Here is a 19198-nt window from a genome sequence, read left to right on the forward strand (position 1 = left end):
GACATAAATTGTAGAAATGGAGTGGAGTAGAAAGTACAGATAATTGCCGCAAAATGTAGTGGAGTAAAATAAAAAGTATGCATTATTTTTTTTACTTAAGTACAAATACGTAAAAATGTACTTAAGTACAGTAACGAAGTACAAATGCTTTGTTACATTCCACCACTGAATATATATAATGGGAAAGGGAGGGTAGAAGCGTGTGAAACCATATATTCAGTGTACTAATAAATAATGTGGAAAAATGTGAGATCCAAAAATGTGAAATCATGTCTGTGAAGATTCTCAGTCATCCAGGTGAATTTGTCTGAAAGTTGAGTCGTGGCAACTGGACTTTCTTTAATGTAGAGACGTTTCATTCTGCATTCACAGAACTTTACCAATCTTGAGGGAAATTGGCTTGTGCCCACAAATTGAATAGGCTCATTAAGTGAAAGAGGGGTAGGGCCTGGGGCAGCTGGGATCTTCTCTCCACAGGGTCTGGGGAGGTCCCATTCCCTGGCTGCTGGCTGGGGTCTTGTCAGGCGCAGTGGAGTAGGACTCCCCCAGTCTTTTGCTGTGCTCCAATGGACTTCCAGTGACAAACCAGTTCACACTCACTCACGCACGCACACACAAATGGGTGGATGTGGATGTCAATGAGGATGAAGATATAGATGTATATATACACTTGCCAATGTATTGAATGAGAGGAAAACTATTAGGGAAAAAAAAAAAAAAAAAAAGAGATATAAGAACAAACATTGTCTTTCTGTGAGTAATGATTAAACAGTTTCTACTGAATTGAAGGCTTTTATTTAAATGTAACACATACATTACTGTTCAAAAATAAAAAATAAAAACAGCAGATGCTGCAGATTTAAGGTTCAGATACATTTGTCCGGCTAAGGAAAATGTAACAAGGACGTGGCCTGAAGAATCAGTTCTGCTCTGCCAGCTTAGACATGCCCACAGCCTTCTGGTAGCCGCTGAGCTGGGCTTTACAAGCGTGGCTTAATGTGGAGCTTCTTTCCTAGATGTGAGAGATAGTGGTAAAAAGTAAATCAACAAAACTGAAGATGCCAGAAACAATTAATGAAAGTTCCATAATCCTCACAACACCTCAGTCACTAGCCAACTGAGACGACATCTTTGGAAAAATAATTTACGACACCTTTTTGCTTTGGCCATGGACCTTCTTTCTATAAATACTTTTACAAGCCAGAGACAACAACATAGTGTTGGGGGCTGATATTTTTTTTGCCCAAACACTTTGATGACAGGGCATCACAGACACATTGGTTATGGATTTGATGAGCATTTATCAGCTCCTTAAGCAAACAAATTTAAATGCCATGGTCAAAATATTAAATCCCAATGGGCAGCCTGTTACCTGCTTGCATTGGTTTTGGGTTTGTATTATTGATTATTACTTTTCGCAGAACTTAACAGTTCCTGATTTGCATATGGAAGAACAATATTAAATATAAATATTATATATATTATTATTAAATATAAATATTTCTAATTCTAACACTACCTAATGGTAATGGAGATGACATGCATTCAACACAAAAATGTAGAAACATTAAACATTGTAAACAATATACAACTTTCCTAACTGCTGCAGTCCAGGAACATCCCGCAAGCAGGTCATCTAATCATTATAATGTTCCATCATCAAAACCACTCAAATCATTATTTTACTGGGATGGCCATAGACAACATTTGTGCTGGATTTTGTGACTCACCAGAAGATACTGGGCTACCTGACAGTGAAGAGTGGACACTCTCCTCCCCCTGAGAGCTGGACAAGGAAATGAAAGAGGGCAACTTCACAGGACCTGAAATGGGCATCTCTTCAACAATTTGTGAGTCAATAGATTTGGACAGATTGGGTGTGGATCTGAAATGGAGGATCAGAAAAGCACATAGCATGAACTGTAAATCTATTGGATGTGACAACATTTTGTTTAGCCAAAAATGACATAGTAAGTCTTAATGGTCTTTGACAGGCCCTATAGTTGCTAGAAGAACAAAAATTAAATTGTTAAATTGTAACACTCGTTAAAAGTTAATAGAGATAACCTGGTTAAAGTTGAGCTAAACTCACCAAACTTTAAAGAATCTCCCAGAAGTCGCTTTGTAAAACGTGGTCTTTAAAATTCTCTGAAAACTCTGAGAATAACTTTCTATAACTCCTTATAGAAAGGTCTACAGACTTTCGCTGTCTCACAGAAACCTGGCTTAAACGGGCCTTTGCAGCCTGGGCAAAGTATGACTCTTTACACACAGTTACAGTCTGAACTTTATGTGCACTCTCAATGAGAGTGCTAGTTCCACCACTAGGTTATTGAAGCAGACTGGACTCAGAGGGCAAGTTCAGCAGAAGACTATGAAGGACTATGAAGAAGACTCTGAAAAGACACTGCCAGAAAAAGGCACCATTGGTTACGGTTGAGGCAGAAGAACACCCAGGTGCACCCAGCCCATGGTGCACGGTCATTGAGCGGAGGGTGTATTATGCTAAAAAGCTGAAACACCCAATGACCCTGGGGTACACAACTGATGACGTATCGTGTTGGAGGAACAACTTCAAAAATGACTGTGCTGTTCTGGTCATCAGAATGACTGTGCTGTTCTGGGGCAGTGGTGGCCTAGCGGTTAAGGAAGCGGCCCCGTAATCAGAAGGTTGCCGCCAAGGTGCCACTGAGAAAAGCACCGTCCCCCCACACTGCTCCCCGGGTGCCTGTCATGGCTGCCCACTGCTCACTCAGGGTGATGGGTTAAATGCAGAGGACAAATTTCACTGTGTGCACCGTGTGCTGTGCTGCTGTGTATCACATGTGACAATCACTTCACTTCTTTTTTTTTTTTATCAAGGGATTTTAACACCTAGTCCTAGCAGATAAAGTCCTAAAGCAAATAACGAAATACTTCCAGCTTTTTCTATTTTTTTTTTGCCGTTTCCTTGTTTATTTGGTTTTGGAATAGTGTTCTGAAATAGTCTTAGTGTTCTGTGATAGCAGAAATTGACACCAAGAAAACATTGCATGTAGCTGTCTGTGTGAATGAGGCGTTAACTCTCATATCATTGACGAAATTGAAAAATGTGTTATTGTGAAGCACATCAAAGCACAGCACACAGTGACACAATGAAATCTGTCCTCTGCATTTAACCATCACCTTAGTGAGCAGTGGGCAGCCATGAAAGGCGCCAGGGGAGCATTGTGAGGGGTCGGTGCTTTGCTCAGAGGCACCATGCTAATTCTAACAATTTTTAAAAGGATTGATATATCAAATAATTGAATGTAAATGCTTTGATGAGTAATTTCATAATCTACTGTGAAAGTGAAAGTCACTTGTGATACACAGCACACGGTGCTCACAGTGAAATTTGTCCTCTGCATTTAACCCATCACCCTGAGTGAGCAGTGGGCAGCCATGACAGGCGCCCGGGGAGCAGTGTGTGGTGACGGTGTTTTGCTCAGTGGCACCATGGCGGATCTCACGCGGATAATTTTGTCCAGCCCATTTTTGGATTTTTCAAATGTCAAATGTACTTTTTTTCCAATGTGTATAGCAAAAAAAAAAAAAACTTTTCTGTGAGAAAAGGGGTGAGATCAGTCACAAGGGTGCTAACAATTTTGGCCATGACTGTAACAATCACAACCATTTCGCTAATTATCCTGCTTTCTTATTGGAAGCTGAACTGAACCTAGACTTACGTCTGCTTGCAAATGGTGGGCTCATGAACCCTGTTGAGAAAGGCCGACTGGCGATGCAGGAGCTTGCATTTAGTTCCTCGAGGACAGAATCCCTTCATGGAAAAGCTGGGACACACCAGAGTGTGTTTCTTCTTGCACTGTTGGATAAGGACAGTAAACAAAAAAATCTTTCACACTGGATATGCTGATTGCAGTTTAGAATCCACTTAATTAGGATGCCAGCTAAAAACCAAACTGAAACACTAACCTGAATGTGTGCGATTGACGTGGTAGTCAGCATGTGTGAAATCTAAATGGATGTTGGACCAAAGGGACACCACTTGCCTCCAGGCCTTAGCGCAAAACCTAGTCCTGGGGCCTGAAAACATGGGGCCGGAGCATCCTCTGTCCTCCTTAACTCCACCAGTTGACATGGGAAACCCCCAGAAACAAAAGAAATCCAAAAAGGGAAAAAACGTGCATTTAAACGGAGCAAATTAAATGGGAGAAAAAAAGATCCAGAGGCCAAACTGGGGAAGATCCACAAATAAGGTTTCAGAGGAGAAGCAAAGGGGGCTGGCTGGTTTATGGTAAAAACGTATACCAGCCAGCCCCCTTAGCTCCAGCTTCTTTTATAGCCCAGCTTGCAGACCAGAAAACCTGGAAGCAAGCTGGTGCCCCCTTGTGGATGGGATGTGATTGTGAAAGTGTTCTGTCTAGGTAAGGTGTAAACAATTTCTTTTTCCAAATAAAGTTCTTTTTTGTTATATTTATTTATTTGTTTATTTATTTAAATGAACAAATCGTTCAACCAGTATGTTAAACCAACAATCAGAATTACAAGACTGTTCCCACAGCCATTAATGATCATTAATGAGGTAACACCATCTCGATCTCTAAAAACCTCATCAAATTCCCCAAACAGGTAACATATATCAACGCTCTGCTGAAATGGGACAACTGCTCTTCCAATGAACCCAATGCAGTAACATTGCACAAATCAGTCTCCAGACCTTAATCCCATAGAAAATCTGTGGAGGGAACTAAAGATTTGAGTTGCATCAATCATCGATAAAGCATTACATTTACATTTACAGCATTTATCAGACGCCCTTATCCAGAGCGACTTACAATCAGTAGTTACAGGGACAGTCTCCCCGGAGCAACTTAAGGTTAAGTGTCTTGCTCAGGGACACAATGGTAGTAAGTGGGATTTGAACCTGGGTCTTCTGGTTCATAGGCGAGTGTGTTACCCACTCGCTACTCGTTACTACCACCACATTAATGATTTGGAGAAGATCTGTAATGAGGAATGGGATAAAAAAAAAAACCTTGAGATATGTGCAAACCTCTTGACCAACTACCATCTCTGACCTCTGTGATACCAACAAAGGTTTTGCCACTAAGTATTAAAAAACGTTTTTTTTTTGCAAACAAACAAACAAATAAATAAATAAAATCTATTTATAACTTTTTTGAAATGCCTTTTCCTGGATTTTTTGTTACTTTTATGTAGGCGTGATTAAAGGTGTCTTCAGATGGGCACGCAGAGGCATGGTTATCCCATACTTCTTGTGTTGTACTGAGTGAATCGACTAAAAGGGAACAACATTCACACAAGTATTTAATTTACAAAAAAAAAAAATTGTAAATGGAACACATCACTATATTTGTGAGCACTGCTCTGCATTTGCGGAATATGGTTTGTGTATGTTAATGGAAATTATATGATTCCATAGAAAACAAACTTGCATGAATTGATTTAAAGCATGAGGTATTTCTTGTACACTGTGCATTTTTAGATATGTGTACTCTTACCGTCTCCCCCTGAGGACAGTATCCCCTAATGAAGTCCTGACACACAGTGGCCTTGTGGGACACATAAACATGGCTGTATGGGCAACTGCTGTTGTTACAAATCCCTCTCAGGAAGTAGGAGCACACAGGCATCTGTAGTCAAATAACAGAGAAATTCAGTTTTGATTTTAATTAATTATATTTTAAACAGAATGACTAGTGTAGGCAGCATTTATGTAGTATTGCATTGCCATGTATTGCTTGTCTCATTACATGGTATACATAATTAAAATGATAATAAACACCAAATGGGTTTGACCTGCTGAGCAACACAAACTACATACAATTTCAAATTAGAACACCTCATTAGATCACTAATCATAAATGACTTGACACTTGTTTAAAGACATTGGGTTAATCGATGAGTGCGGTGAATTGAACCCTGCTACAAGAGATTATACATTTTACTCACACCCACATACCTCTCATTCTATAATTGATTATTACTTTATTCCTAGGCTTTTTTGCACTTATTTATAGTCTATGATCCTATGCAAATTAACAGTACTTTTCATGACTTTTATGAAGCTCTTAACAGTTCTTGTGTAAGCTTCATTTGTTTGAAGCTGTTTGCTTGAATTTGATTTATTATTAAAGAAAGAAATTCTGAAGGATTAGACCTTAATAATTTTAATAAGATAACCTCAGTTAAAGATATTTGTATATTGTTGGTATGGAGAGATGTGAAAAAGTATTTTAAAATTCCTTTGGCCTTCATTTTTATATTGTCCTTTAGCATTGAAACCCGAATCTTGGTTTACAACTTAAAAACATTGGATTACTGGAATGGAGGTAGAACAACAATCTATTAAACATTTCTGATGTTTTGACTAATGTTTCAGTAAAGTCTTTTTTACAGATTCCACATATTTCACACCAGTCTCCTTCAGAATATATTTACTAATATCTGAATAATAGCTGGTGTTACAAGTGTAAATCACATGTTGGATCATTTTTTCAGATGTTGTGGTCTTGCGAACATATACAGACATTTTATAAGAATTTTTGCAATGTTTCCTGTTTTTTTATTTACTGAACCACACTTCTGATACTGCTTTTACAGTTTATAAAAACTTTTTCAGTTTTATCTTTTTTTTCCTAGGCAAAGAAATATATTTTACTACTTTTGTCCAGTCCTCATGTTCCTGTGGATGTACCAGTTGGAAATCCATTTCAGGTACCTTATGATGCTGATTGAGAGAATGCAAAGAGTGCGCAAAGCCGTCATCAAAGCAAAAGGGGTCTACTTTGAAGAATCTACAATAAAGCCTATTCTGATTTGTTTAATAATTTTGTGTTTACTACATAATTCCATCTGTTCCTTGCAGATTTGGATATTTCCCATATTAATCTATAATGTAGAAACAACATTGAATGAGGTGTGTCTTTATACTGATACTTAATGTACTCTTATAATGCTCTGATTGGCAAGAGCATCAGCAAATTTTAACTTTAAATTCTATTTTAAATAATTGCGAGGAACCAAAATCATACATACACAGTCTCATGATACTAAACTGTACATTTATCAGACAGTAAAATACATGAACAATCTAGACACGCAGTTAATGCCACAACCTGCACAGAAATGTGACTTTAGGTATCTGGTTGAATGGGGAATGTTGGTGAATGTCGGCATCAAATTTATCCAGTTTGCTGCACGTCAATATTATTTATTCAGGCAGCTCAAACACCAGACACACTAAAGACCAGCACAGAGTACAGTGTGGTTCAGGTGACTGACTCTGCAATCCCCACATGTTTCAAGGTGGCAATCATCATCATCACTGTTCCAGTGAAACCAAATGTAAGCTGCTTAAATGCCTGATTTGCATGAAGTGCTTTGAGCACTTCCATCCAGTTTTGTCATGAAGCTCTGTGACCTGCACCAGATCCTTTATGTTGATCCTGGACTTTCTTATAGACCAGTAATGTCATCTCCCCTGCAGTGACAATCAGCACCGATGACTCCCAATTATGTGTTCTTAGCCTACTGTTGCCTCCCTGTTCACCCACAACATCAAGGTCATCCACAGCTCCAACACCCTCGTTAAATTTGCAGACATCACAAACACTGCCTGCATATCTGTTGGAGATGAATTAGCCTACAGAGCAGAGGTGAGAGCCCTAAAATCATAGTGTCATAGGATAGTTCACAGGCAAGACAAGACAAGACAAGATAACTGATAACTAGTGCAGTGACAACAGATCCCTCCCTGGATTTCCCCACATGTCTGTCTTATCTGATAGTTTTAATATTTGGGAAAAAAACTTTATGGTCATGTGTCATACTGATGGAGGGGCAGCATTTATTGCCTCCTGCTGTACAGAAAGTACAGAAAGTCAAAAGATGTTCAGGAAGTTAAAACCCTGAAAGAGTTTTGAATGAGAGGATGAGCGAGATATCCTTTACTTACCTTCTCTTTGGACACTTTGTGTGAAAATGGGCATGTCCCATCCGTCTGCTTACATGTACCTCTAAGAAACCTGCAGCCAATCAGACAGGATTTCAAATGTGCTGTACAACTTTCATCCACAGTTAAAAAATGACACATATAAAGATGTTTTACCTTGTACAGACAGCCACTTTGTCAGGGTCATGTATGAAGGGACAGGCGTGGCCACGATTGCATTTGCCAAAGCGATTATAATACATACAGTACTGACTGGGCTGCTGTCGCCGCCGTTGGTGTGCTTGCCGAATCACAGCAAGGCTCCGTTGCACTGCACGGCTTAGACACACACATAAAAAATAACTAACTGAAATATTTCCCATCTATAAAAAATGAGATATTAAAACCACCTTCTGTGTCTGTCAGGGAGGAGTGAATGTTAACACAATATAGATATACAGTACTATGCATTAGGTTAGGTATTTCATCTTACCAAAAGTAACTTTTGTTATTGTTCACAAAGTCAAATAATAATAATAATAATAATAATACCTAGAAAAGGGAAGTTTGTGAACAAACTTCGATTTTTACATAATGAGAGGATGAAAGGAAACTATTTTGTGGAATGGTTAAAATGGTAAAAAGTAGTAGATGAAGGAACAGGAAGAATGGAATCGTTGTTGAATTAGTTGATTTTGTGGAATAGGTGAAATAGATGATCAGTTGGTGAGTTTGTAACATTGTATCATTTTCCTCTTGGTTCGGTCTCATTTCACAAAGGAAAAAAATCCAGGCAAACCAAAATACATCGCTTCAAAAAACACAAGAAGTTTCTATGACGCTCATCTTATCTAGGTTGTCCTATATGGTCCACAAATGTCCATAAATTGTGTTGTTGCTAAAAAGTGCATAAATGTTAGTGTGTTTTGTTATATTTGGGCATGTATAGTCATTAGACCAAATATCTATGAGCCACTGTACTCCTCACGACTCCACGTTTATCTGCAATTCATCTTACAGGATGTTGAATTTACAAATACAATTACAGAATACAGTGATTTGCAAATCCTTTTCAATCTATATTCAACTGAGTACACTACAGAGACAAGATAAATACATTTGATAAACATTAGTGTTTTTTGCAAATTTTCACTCATTTGGAATTTGATGCCTGCAACATGTTCCAAAAAAGCTAGGACAAGGGCAGCAAAAGACTGGGAAAGTTGAGGAATGCTCAAAAACCATTCCACAGGTGAACAGATTCACTGGAAACTGATGTTTGTCATAAATGGGATCATCCCCAAAATGCTTGGTTATTCACAAGCAAGGCTGAGGCAAAGTTCACCACTGAACAACTGCATAGGCAAATAGTCAAGCAGTTTAAAAATAATGTATTCCAATGTACAATTGCAATGAATCTAGGGATTTCTTCATCTTGCTGTCCATAATGTCATCAAAAGATTCAGAGATTCCGAAGAAATCTATGCTCGTAAGCGGCATGGCTGAAAACCAACATTGGATGCCCATGACCTTCGATCCCTCAGGTGGTACGGCATTAAAAACTTACATCATTCTGTAAAGGATATTTCCACGTGGGCTCAGGAATATTGTCAGTTAACACAGTTTGTCGCTACATCTACAGGTGCAAAGCAAAAGTCATAAATCAACAACACCCAGAAACGCTTCCGGCTTCTCTGGGCCCAAGCTCATCTGAGATGGACTCACGCAAAGTGCAAAGTGTTCTGTGGTTTGGAAATCATGGAAGTTGGCCTCTGGGCCACTTCGGAAAAGGACCATCCGTAATGTTATCAACACACAGGTTTTCAGGGACGTCCCTGTTTATTTCAGCAATACAGTGCAAGACCACATTCAGCGTGGCTTCATAGTAAAAGAGTGCGGGTAAAATGTGTGCTCCATTATGAAGTGCAAAATATGACAACGAAGACCACGGACTGTTGAGCAACTGAAGCTGTACATCAAGCAAGAATGGGAACAAATTCCACCTACACAGCTTCAACAATTAGTGTCTTCAGTTGCCAAACGCTTGAGTGTTGTTAAAAAAAAGGTGATGAAGGAAACACTGTGGTAAATATGCCTGTCCCAGCTTGTTTGGAACATGTTGCAGATATCAAATTCAAAATGAGTGAAGATGTGATATTTTCTTTGTACAGTATTCAATTGAATATAGTTTCAAATGGATTTGCATATCATTGTATTCTGTTTTTATTCAGGTTTTACACAACTTCAATGGAATTGGGGTTGTAAGTTCCAACCCATTTGAAGGGCCACATCTGCAGTTGATGCATATATGTTCAACTCTGCAGACAGCTGTATTTAGTATTTAGTTTCATTTGTAGAGGCAAATGCTGATAGCTTAAGTGGTTGAGGCCAATGGTGGGGGAAGTGCTGGTAAGGGAGCGGACTCACAAGTGAAAGGACACAGGTTGATAACCCACAAGGCCCAAATTAACTACACAGAAGCAACTTGTGTGCTGTACTTACCTAGCAATGTGGCGAGCAGTATAGGGCCTCGAGTTGTTAGGGGAAGAGACTGTCTGAGCCCCGCACAGCTTTCCTACTGCACAGTACACAATACTTGCATTTTTAAATGCTTTCCAACTAGGTTACCAATTGTAAATGACAGTATTTGGCTCTAATGATTTTGCCAATGCTTTGTAAGAAAATTTCCAGAAGACCACAGTCACAGGTTCAAACCACACTTAATACCATTGCGTCTTCAAGGAAGACACTTAACCCTGAGTGTTTCCAGGTTAATAATGTTCCTGTAACTACTGATTGTAAGATGCTCTGGATAAGGGTTTCTGATAAATGCTTTAAATGTAAATGTAAATTCAGATTATTTCAAAATGTACAAAAATGAATTCATTTTATGCAGTTAGATGCTTTCTAAGGTATTCTGATAAACAGTTCAAGAAAGATCAGGAGAGGAGAAAAAAACACAACCATCTAGTTAGAAGGAGCACTTTGACTAGCTCCTCAGCACATGCCACAGATGTACACATAAAAGAAGTCAATTGCAAAATGACACTAAAGTACATACCTGTCCGGTATGTACTTGTGCTGATATTTTGTGTCCGTGATAGTTTATTGGCTGAGACCTGGTATAGCTCCCCACCAATCCACCTCATGCGTTGACCCTTCCAATGCCTGTCTGGTGATGCACGTAGACGACTCTGTAGAAGCATTCTGAGGGGATAAAAGATAATCTGTACATCTATCGCTCCCTGTAATCTCTTTTACTCTGCTTTCGGGGTCACTCTCCTGAAATTTTTGCTCCAGGTGGCAAGTTGCTCCAGGGGGACTGTCCCTGTAAATACTGATTGTAAGTCACTCTGGATAAAGGCGTCTGATAAATGCCGTAAATGTAAATGTAGTCTTAAACATCGGACAGGGTGGTCTGCAGTACAGGAGTAAACTGGACCAGACTCACAACTCTGCTGCCCTCTACAGAAAAGGGCAGAGCAGGCTGTTTCTGATATGCAGACATATCTTGAATCAAGAGGCTCAGGTCTTTTGGGGTGAAGGGCTCACTCTTGAAGACCTTTTATGACTCGGTGGTGGCCTCTTTTGTGTTGTGGTCTGCTGTGGAGATAGCATCTTTGCTGGGGACAGCAAAGAGACTGAACAGGCTTATCTGGAGGGCCAGTTCTAGACACAGTGGAGGTCGTGAGTGACAGGAGAATAAGAGATGCATAGGCTTTTCTTATGTGCAATGTGTGTGTGTGTATATACATACACACATACGCTCTGTACATATGTACATATACATATTTTAATTATATATACAGTACAGGCCAAAAGTTTGGACAATGTGTTTTCTTTATTTTCATGACCATTTACGTTGGTAGATTCTCACTGAAGGCATCAAAACTATGAATGAACACATGTGGAGTTATGTACTTAACAAAAAAAGGTGAAATAACTGGAAACATGTTTTATAGTCTAGTTTCATTGCTCTGATTACTGCTTTGCACACTCTTGGCATTCTCTCGATGAGCTTCAAGGGGTAGTCACCTGAAATGGTTTTCCAACAGTCTTGAAGGAGTTCCCAGAGGTGCACTCGTTGGCCCCTTTGCCTCACTCTGCGGTCCAGCTCTCCCCAAAACATCTCGATTGGGTTTTTGTTTTGTTAACTTTTTGTTAAGTACATAACTCCACATGAGAAGGTGTGTCAAGACATTTGGCCTGTATTGTATATATACGTATATTTTGAATGCACTCGTCCACAGTTATTTCAAGATTATTTATTGGTATAGTCAACTTTTTATATTATACTCTTGGCATAGTCTTTATGCTATTTATCTTTTGCTGCTCTTATCTTGTACTGTCCACTTTCTGCCATCACACTATAAAAGTTCCACTTGTGGGACTAATAAAAGATAATATTATCTTATTTTATCAATGCCATGATTAAGAAAACCTGACCTTGATTGAGCTCAGCTATCATCTGATATCAAACATCATGTTTATATAGAGATCTTTAGAAATGGTTGTAGGCCAGCAGCTGTCCGTGCACCTAGACAGCAACAACATTCGGGATTCGGGATTTAGACCTCATCATAGTACTGAGATGGCAGTGATTAAAGTGGTTAATGACCTGCTGTTGGCCTCTGATCAGGGTCGCATCTCACTGCTTATGCTACTGCTATGCAGTGAAGCCAATGACAGTTGTATTTATCAGCAATGCTAGACAAGAGGCAGCAGCTGAACAGAATAGAGAATTGTCTGAAGACAATTTTAGACAGTGGATGCTCACCAACTTTCTTCTGTTAAACCCTGATAAGACAGAAGCTCTTGTACTTGGGCCTCATGCAGCCAAATGAAAGCTGTCTGACTACATCATAATTCTGGATAGCCTTTCTATCTCAACAAAAGGATCCTTATTGAGGCAGGTCTCTCATTTGATTCGCCTGTAGATAATATCACTAGGATAGCATTCTTTCACCTTAGAAATATTGCAAAGAAATATGATCTGAACAGCTCCACTGGTTGAACCTCTAAGTAGCAGTTATTCTAATATTATTCAAAATTCTTAACATACAACTGCTTCTCTATTACCTGCTATTAGTGGCTTCATGTGTGGTTTTATTTGTATTTATGTATGAATTTTACCTCGCAGATTGTACTCTCTTGATCCTCCAAATTGTGTTTTTTCTTGTATCAATTTTGTAGCGAGTGTAAAAGCGCATCTGAGTTGTAGTTGAGTAGAAACCTAAAATCACAAAATACATATGTTTTATCATGATGTTGATGAATATGCATATCACTAGGCACTAGGGATAGAAATCGTTAAGAAATTATTGATGTCTGTGCCATTTTCGATTCTTCATTACCAATTCCTAATGAACAAAATAAAAATAAAAAAAACAGAGGCCCTATTCAGTATTCAGCACAAAGAAGCTGTTTTATTATCTGTAATAAATTAAACATGATTTAACATGGGATGAGTCATGTCACTTTATAGGTATAACACAATTAAGATTGCATGTTTTAAGGACATTACATCAAAAGAGCCTGTAATGTGTGTTTCCACTTGAATTTGGAGTGTGACTCCAAAACCAGAGCTCCATGGGTTAATAAATTTGATCATTTGTGTGTGGTTTGGTTGTCAGAACATTAAAGTATTTAATAAGAATATTTAATTCAATTAGATCTAGGATTTTTTTTTTCACATAATTTTGAGCAGTGTATAAGACAATAAATCTGCAGGTACTATACAGGTTGCTTGTAAGGAACATCTTTATTTTATGTTATACTGGTTGTATAATCCAGCATGGGCAGAGTTTTAACCCAATAAATAAGGGTAAGATATCAGTTTAATTTTTTGGTAGTAAAGAACAATGTAAAAATGTTACAATGTTCCATAAATGTATAAAAGGATTTATGGCCAGTATATTTTTAATTTGCTGGTGAATACTGGTATGGTGTAGAGATGGATTTAGTGAATTTGGCTAAAATTGTGTGGGTGTGTGTATACACAGTGGTGGCCTAGCGGTTAAGGAAGTGGCCCCGTAATCTGAAGGTTGCCGGTTCGAATCCCGATCTGCCAAGGTGCCACTGAGGTGACACTGAGCAAAGCACCGTCCCCACACACTGCTCCCCGGGCGCCTGTCATGGCTGCCCACTGCTCACTCAGGGTGATGGGTTAAATGCAGAGGGCAAATTTCACTGTGTGCACCGTGCGCTGTGCTGCTCTCTATCACATGTGACAATCACTTCACTTCTTCTTCACTTCTACAATGGCGACTCTACTGGATTACAGTTACATGGTGCCCTGGGAAGAAAAAAACTAGAGAGAGACGTACCAGTGTGAGAAGTATAATATGGGAGGTTGTGGAGTTTGTGCCGGTCAAAAGAGACAAACACACGGGCAGGAGTTGTTCTACAACGTTTGGCAGTAGGAAAAGAGCTGTGAGGACCAAAAACCTGCGATCTGCCAGGTAGTCTCCTCTGAACTGCCACTGTGCTGTGGAAATAGTAGAAAACTCAAATTAGTTTATCAGAAGTTCAAAATAACTGAAACACAATGACATTATGCACTTAGGGAAAAATAAAACATTAAAATAGTAGTGAAAATAGTTTGAAGATTGTGAAATGACATGTTTTGATATGAGCACAGAGAACACTACTGAAAGAGACCTCCGTAGAAATCACAGGCTGTACGTAGCAGCAGAATTTAAGAGTCCATCATATGTCCTGGGCAAACCTGTTCTTTGGATCAAGTGCAGAATGTTCTGACCTAAAAGCTGAAATCTCAATACTTATTTAGAAGGGATATTTACAAAAACCACATTCTGGGTTTATTCTACCCTATTCAAATAAACTTGCTTTTTTAATTTACATATTTAGGATCCATAAATCATACTTAGACCACTTCCAACTTTGTGGAACTGAGCAACGATTACTCTGCAAAAACCAGAGTGAAATACAGTTATCGTTTTGCTGCAGTCTGTGTTATGTGGTGGGCGGAGCTATCAGCTATGAGATTTACTTTAGTTGAGTTACACGCTGCACTGGGCGACTTGTAATTAGCGCCACTTATATTTTACCTTCACTTTTGAACAGAACATTAAGGAACATCTGACCACTATAAAAATATATATATACTTCTGGACCAATTTCAAAATGAATAGCAAAACTGGAATCCCAGAGTCCATAAGGCTTATTGGGCTGTACAGGTCAGACCCAATACATATGCGTGTGTAATAACTCAAGTAGCGAATAATTTTTTTCTTTAAAGATACTTTAATTGATTGCATATTTAGCACTGAATGATAAATAATTAATTGTTATCAAGTTTTACGACTAAAGCTTGCTATAATACACATTTAAAACAGTTAATTAATTAATCACATGTTCATTTTGTCAGCTCTTATAGTAATGCACATACTTACAACAATAAAACCTGGCAGTGTAAATGCTAAACATAGGACTCAGTATTCCCTTACCTGGTTGAATTGTTCCTTACAATCTTCATTCTACGTCTCAGTCTAAAGGCTGAGGGGTTCAGAGGCAGATGTAAATAGGATCCTGTGCCAGCCTTCAATTTCTTTGCCACTTTATCTATGCCCCAAATTGAGCCTTGGTCATCTGATCTGCAGTTGTTAGATCCCAAACCACAAGTCTGTTCCCCAGCCTTCCAGCTGTAGTGGCTAACAGACTCTACTGGGGTCCTTACACGATCCCAAACTTTCCTGGTTGTGCCAGCAAAACTACTGAGAGATGAGAGTTTCTTGCGTTTCACAAGGTCCTCAGCATACACCTTTCTGGTCTCATTAGTGGTTCTATGAGAAAGGAGATTTTGGCATGCTTTAGTGGCAGAACAGGTTGAGGAAGTGGATGTACACACCCAAGTATATTTTGATATTTGTGCTGCAGAGGACACAGAAGGTCTATGAGAGGTTTCCCTGCGGATGGACGCCCAAGAATTGTCATCAGTCTGTGATTGAACCTGTTCAGTGCTCCTGTTGCTCTGGCTCTTTACCCATGTAAATTGTGAATGGTAAGGAGCTTTGGGACCAGAACCCACTGGCTTGCTAAGGACCCCAGCAGAGGGCAGGCTTTGTGTGTTGGTCCTGCTCTGTCCAGAGCTTATGGAGGGTTCCGACTGGTGTGAGAAATCATTGGCAGTACAAGAAACTCCAGTTCTTCTACTAGTTGAGGGCTCACACACATCTTTCCCATATGAAGTGCTTGTACTGGCACGTGGTCCTGTGCTGATGCTCAAAGTTTTGTTGCTAAGGGAGTAAGTCTTCCGCCATTGTCCAACTGAGCGATGGGCATAGGGTTGGCTACTAGCAGAAAAAGGGGTGTTGGTTCTGTGGTCTTGGTGCCATTCATGTCCAGGCCTCTGGAATGTACTTGGCTGGGTATCTCCATGGGCATTCTTGTGATTATCAATAAGGTCTGTAAAAATGATTGCAAAGGATTAATTGAATATATAGTTAACCTGTTTGTGTACTGGTAAAACTTACAATTTCTTCCAGACAGACTGTGTGTGATTCTGGGATTGTTTGGTCAATACCTGTAATCAGGCAGTTAATCCAAGATATGTCTGCAAGAAAACAGGTCTTGAGCCTCAGATGATAATAATATGCACATGACCTGGCTAAATAAGATATTCTCATAGATCTTTCTTTATTGAGACTCACATATATAGACTGATATTTTTTTCTGTAATCAGCACCCAAGAGTAAATTAGTGTTACTTTTAAGTTCTTATTTTTTGTTCATTTTTAATTTGTTCATTTATTTAATTTTAGTATGTTACATCTTATTCTGTTTTTTGTCTTTTTGTGCAGCACTTGTGCAGAAACAATTTCACAATGTGCTATATAAATGGAGTTGTATTGGATAATAATAGACACATTTAGATGGGAGAAACTTGGTAGAAGCGAGCAGATAACCATCTAATAAAACCAAATAAAGCAACACAGTAAATGAGTGTCCTCTAGGGACACATTTCGTTGTGTTACTGTGTGCTGCACTACAGTGTTTCACAATGACAATCACTTCACTTTTACACATTCAATCCCCACAAAGCAGCGATTTGAGCACCACAAAGAATCAGGCAAATTGGCATCATGTGAATGGTTGGTGCTGCACGTTTACCTGCTGTTTATGTTCTTTGTGACCAACACATGTTAACTTGTGTTGGTCACATTTTAATCTGGTCATAGCATTATAGGGTCAACAGAAGGACACGTCCAAGTCCATCGAGACACAGCTCTTGTGATTTTGGGCTAAATAATAAATAAATGTTATATAATGGTCTGCCTTTTTTGTACCAGTGCTGTAAACCCAAATTCATGTGCTTTTTGGATGTTTTAGATTAGAAAGTACAATAAAATGCATTTGAACTGATTGGTTATTATAGTCCAGATGCGGTTCATCTGAAAATAGATGAACATATATATATATACACTATATCCAATAATAGGATCATTTTAACCACGAAACCTTTAACTGTTCTTTTGTGATGAATTTGCATCTACAAATATTCAGAAACTGCGTGTTTTTATTTGGTTTTATTATCCAGCGCTTTTACCGCCGTTAACAGCTGTTTCTAGACGCTTCTCAGCATTATCACGACCATTACAGAAAACATGGACGCTCATGTTCCAGCAGCGAATCAGCCGCTTCAGCGTACAACCTTTTTTAGGTTCATCTAACCCGCCACGTCGTAATTATTCACACATGAACAAGTACAGCTTAAAATTCACCCATATCTGGTCCCGCATGACTTGTAACTTACTCTGCAATAACTCGATTTGCCTCTTTATTGCTTCTCTCTCCTCCATGACGATGGTTCAAAACAACACGTCATCAAGTGCGGAGACGCGGCGCACGTTGATGACGTCAGATGAGCACCGCCCACTACCATCACGGAGCTGCGTGTTTCCCTGTAAAAATCCCCTTCCAGTACTAACAAACCACTGTGCTAATCCACATGGCGTTTTCCGTTTAAATGATTGAGTATATTTTAGCTTGTTTAATAGTTTAATATGCAAGATAAAGAAACTCTTCCGACGATGCTAAAGTCGGCTTCTTATTCGCGTTTTCCGTTCCTTACGCTAAGCAGCCAGAAGCGGACTCAGTATTTGTACTCTTAAATCCCATACATTATGACCATGTGCAAATAGAAATACTCTGCATTTTCCTGCGTAGCCAGGAAGCACCGTGTGAAGATGGGGAAACGTTTTCACGACGCTGAAGTTAGCTCCTTATTCAAAGTGTCCGTTCCACCTTAAATGCTCCAATACCAGTTTTAGTTCAGCGAGACAAAAATCTCAGAAATTAACATAAAGCTGTAAATGGTAGTGATTATGTATCCAGTCAAAACTCTGAACTATTAGAAATAGTATCACTCGTTATCTGACTGGCCCAGCAGTAGAAATTCAACTGGGAACTTTGCTCACATGAACAGGTTTAGATTTATTAATATGTGCTGACCGTACTAATATAACAACGTCAGAGCCAGGGGAAGGGAGAGCTTGAGAAACTGGTCAGCTGGGCAATGATGCATATTAGCAAAGTTCCCTGGTTCATTTTACAGTGAAAACAGGCGTAATAACGGGTATTGCAGCTTTTAAGGTGGAACAATTCGAATAAGAAACTAGCTTCAGGGTAGTACACTCTACTCCATTTTTGTTCTCCCTTCACTCATCAAGCTCCTAAAATGTGCAGTCAACACCACCCTCATCAAATATATCTGATAGAGACTAATCTGCGTACAGACCTCCTGGTGTGCTCATCACACTGATAACAGTGGAGATGGCTGTGGATTTCTTCCCCACATCACCCTGATCAGGTCATCATCAACAGTTCTTCCACTTCCTGGGTACCACAATCACCCAGGATCTCAAGTGGGAGATCTGCTCATCTGCTCCCACCAAGAGAGCACAACAGAGGATGTATTTCCTGAGTAATTCTATACTGACATTAAAAGGAAAAGATGGTGAATTTCTATACTGCAATTAAAGAGTCCATCCAGTTTGCCACTGCCTATTTTTTTCAATTGCACCAAGAAAGACCATCAGCAGTAACATTCCAGCCCTGGGGTACTTGAGATCAGATAATTGAAAAGGGTAAAAAGGACTGTGGCCAATCACTCTCACCCTGCTCACAAACTCTTTCAGATTCTGCCCTCTGTCAAAAGGTTGTGCTCTATTAGGACTAAACAATCACTGCAACAAGACCTGAGATGTTCAGTAACTATTAAACCCTCCACTACAGAATTTTT

At 39.2% G+C, this 19198-nt stretch overlaps 1 protein-coding gene across 4 annotated transcripts; it reads right to left on the reverse strand.

Annotated features, from left to right (window-relative positions):
• Positions 1-776: 776 nt before the first annotated feature.
• zc3h3 (zinc finger CCCH-type containing 3) lies at positions 777-17844 on the reverse strand. Of its 4 annotated transcripts, XM_028962746.1 has the most exons (12): positions 17711-17844; positions 15406-16363; positions 14263-14423; positions 13070-13169; positions 10998-11143; positions 10439-10514; positions 8114-8275; positions 7961-8030; positions 5505-5636; positions 3708-3844; positions 1731-1885; positions 777-1012 (listed from the first exon to the last, which is right to left on the reverse strand). In XM_028962746.1, the coding sequence occupies exons 1-12, from the start codon at positions 17754-17756 to the stop codon at positions 981-983; spliced, it is 2175 nt and encodes a 724-aa protein (XP_028818579.1). In that variant the 5' UTR covers positions 17757-17844; the 3' UTR covers positions 777-980. The 4 variants fall into 4 exon arrangements, with proteins under 4 accessions (XP_028818579.1, XP_028818578.1, XP_028818577.1 ...); XM_028962745.1 differs by lacking the exon at positions 777-1012 and having other exon boundaries at positions 1022-1885; positions 10439-10511; XM_028962744.1 differs by lacking the exon at positions 777-1012 and having other exon boundaries at positions 1022-1885.
• Between the last annotated feature and the right edge of the window lie 1354 nt (positions 17845-19198).

The sequence above is a fragment of the Denticeps clupeoides genome, chromosome 19, assembly GCF_900700375.1.
Source record: "Denticeps clupeoides chromosome 19, fDenClu1.1, whole genome shotgun sequence".
NCBI classification, from domain to species: Eukaryota; Metazoa; Chordata; class Actinopteri; order Clupeiformes; family Denticipitidae; genus Denticeps; species Denticeps clupeoides.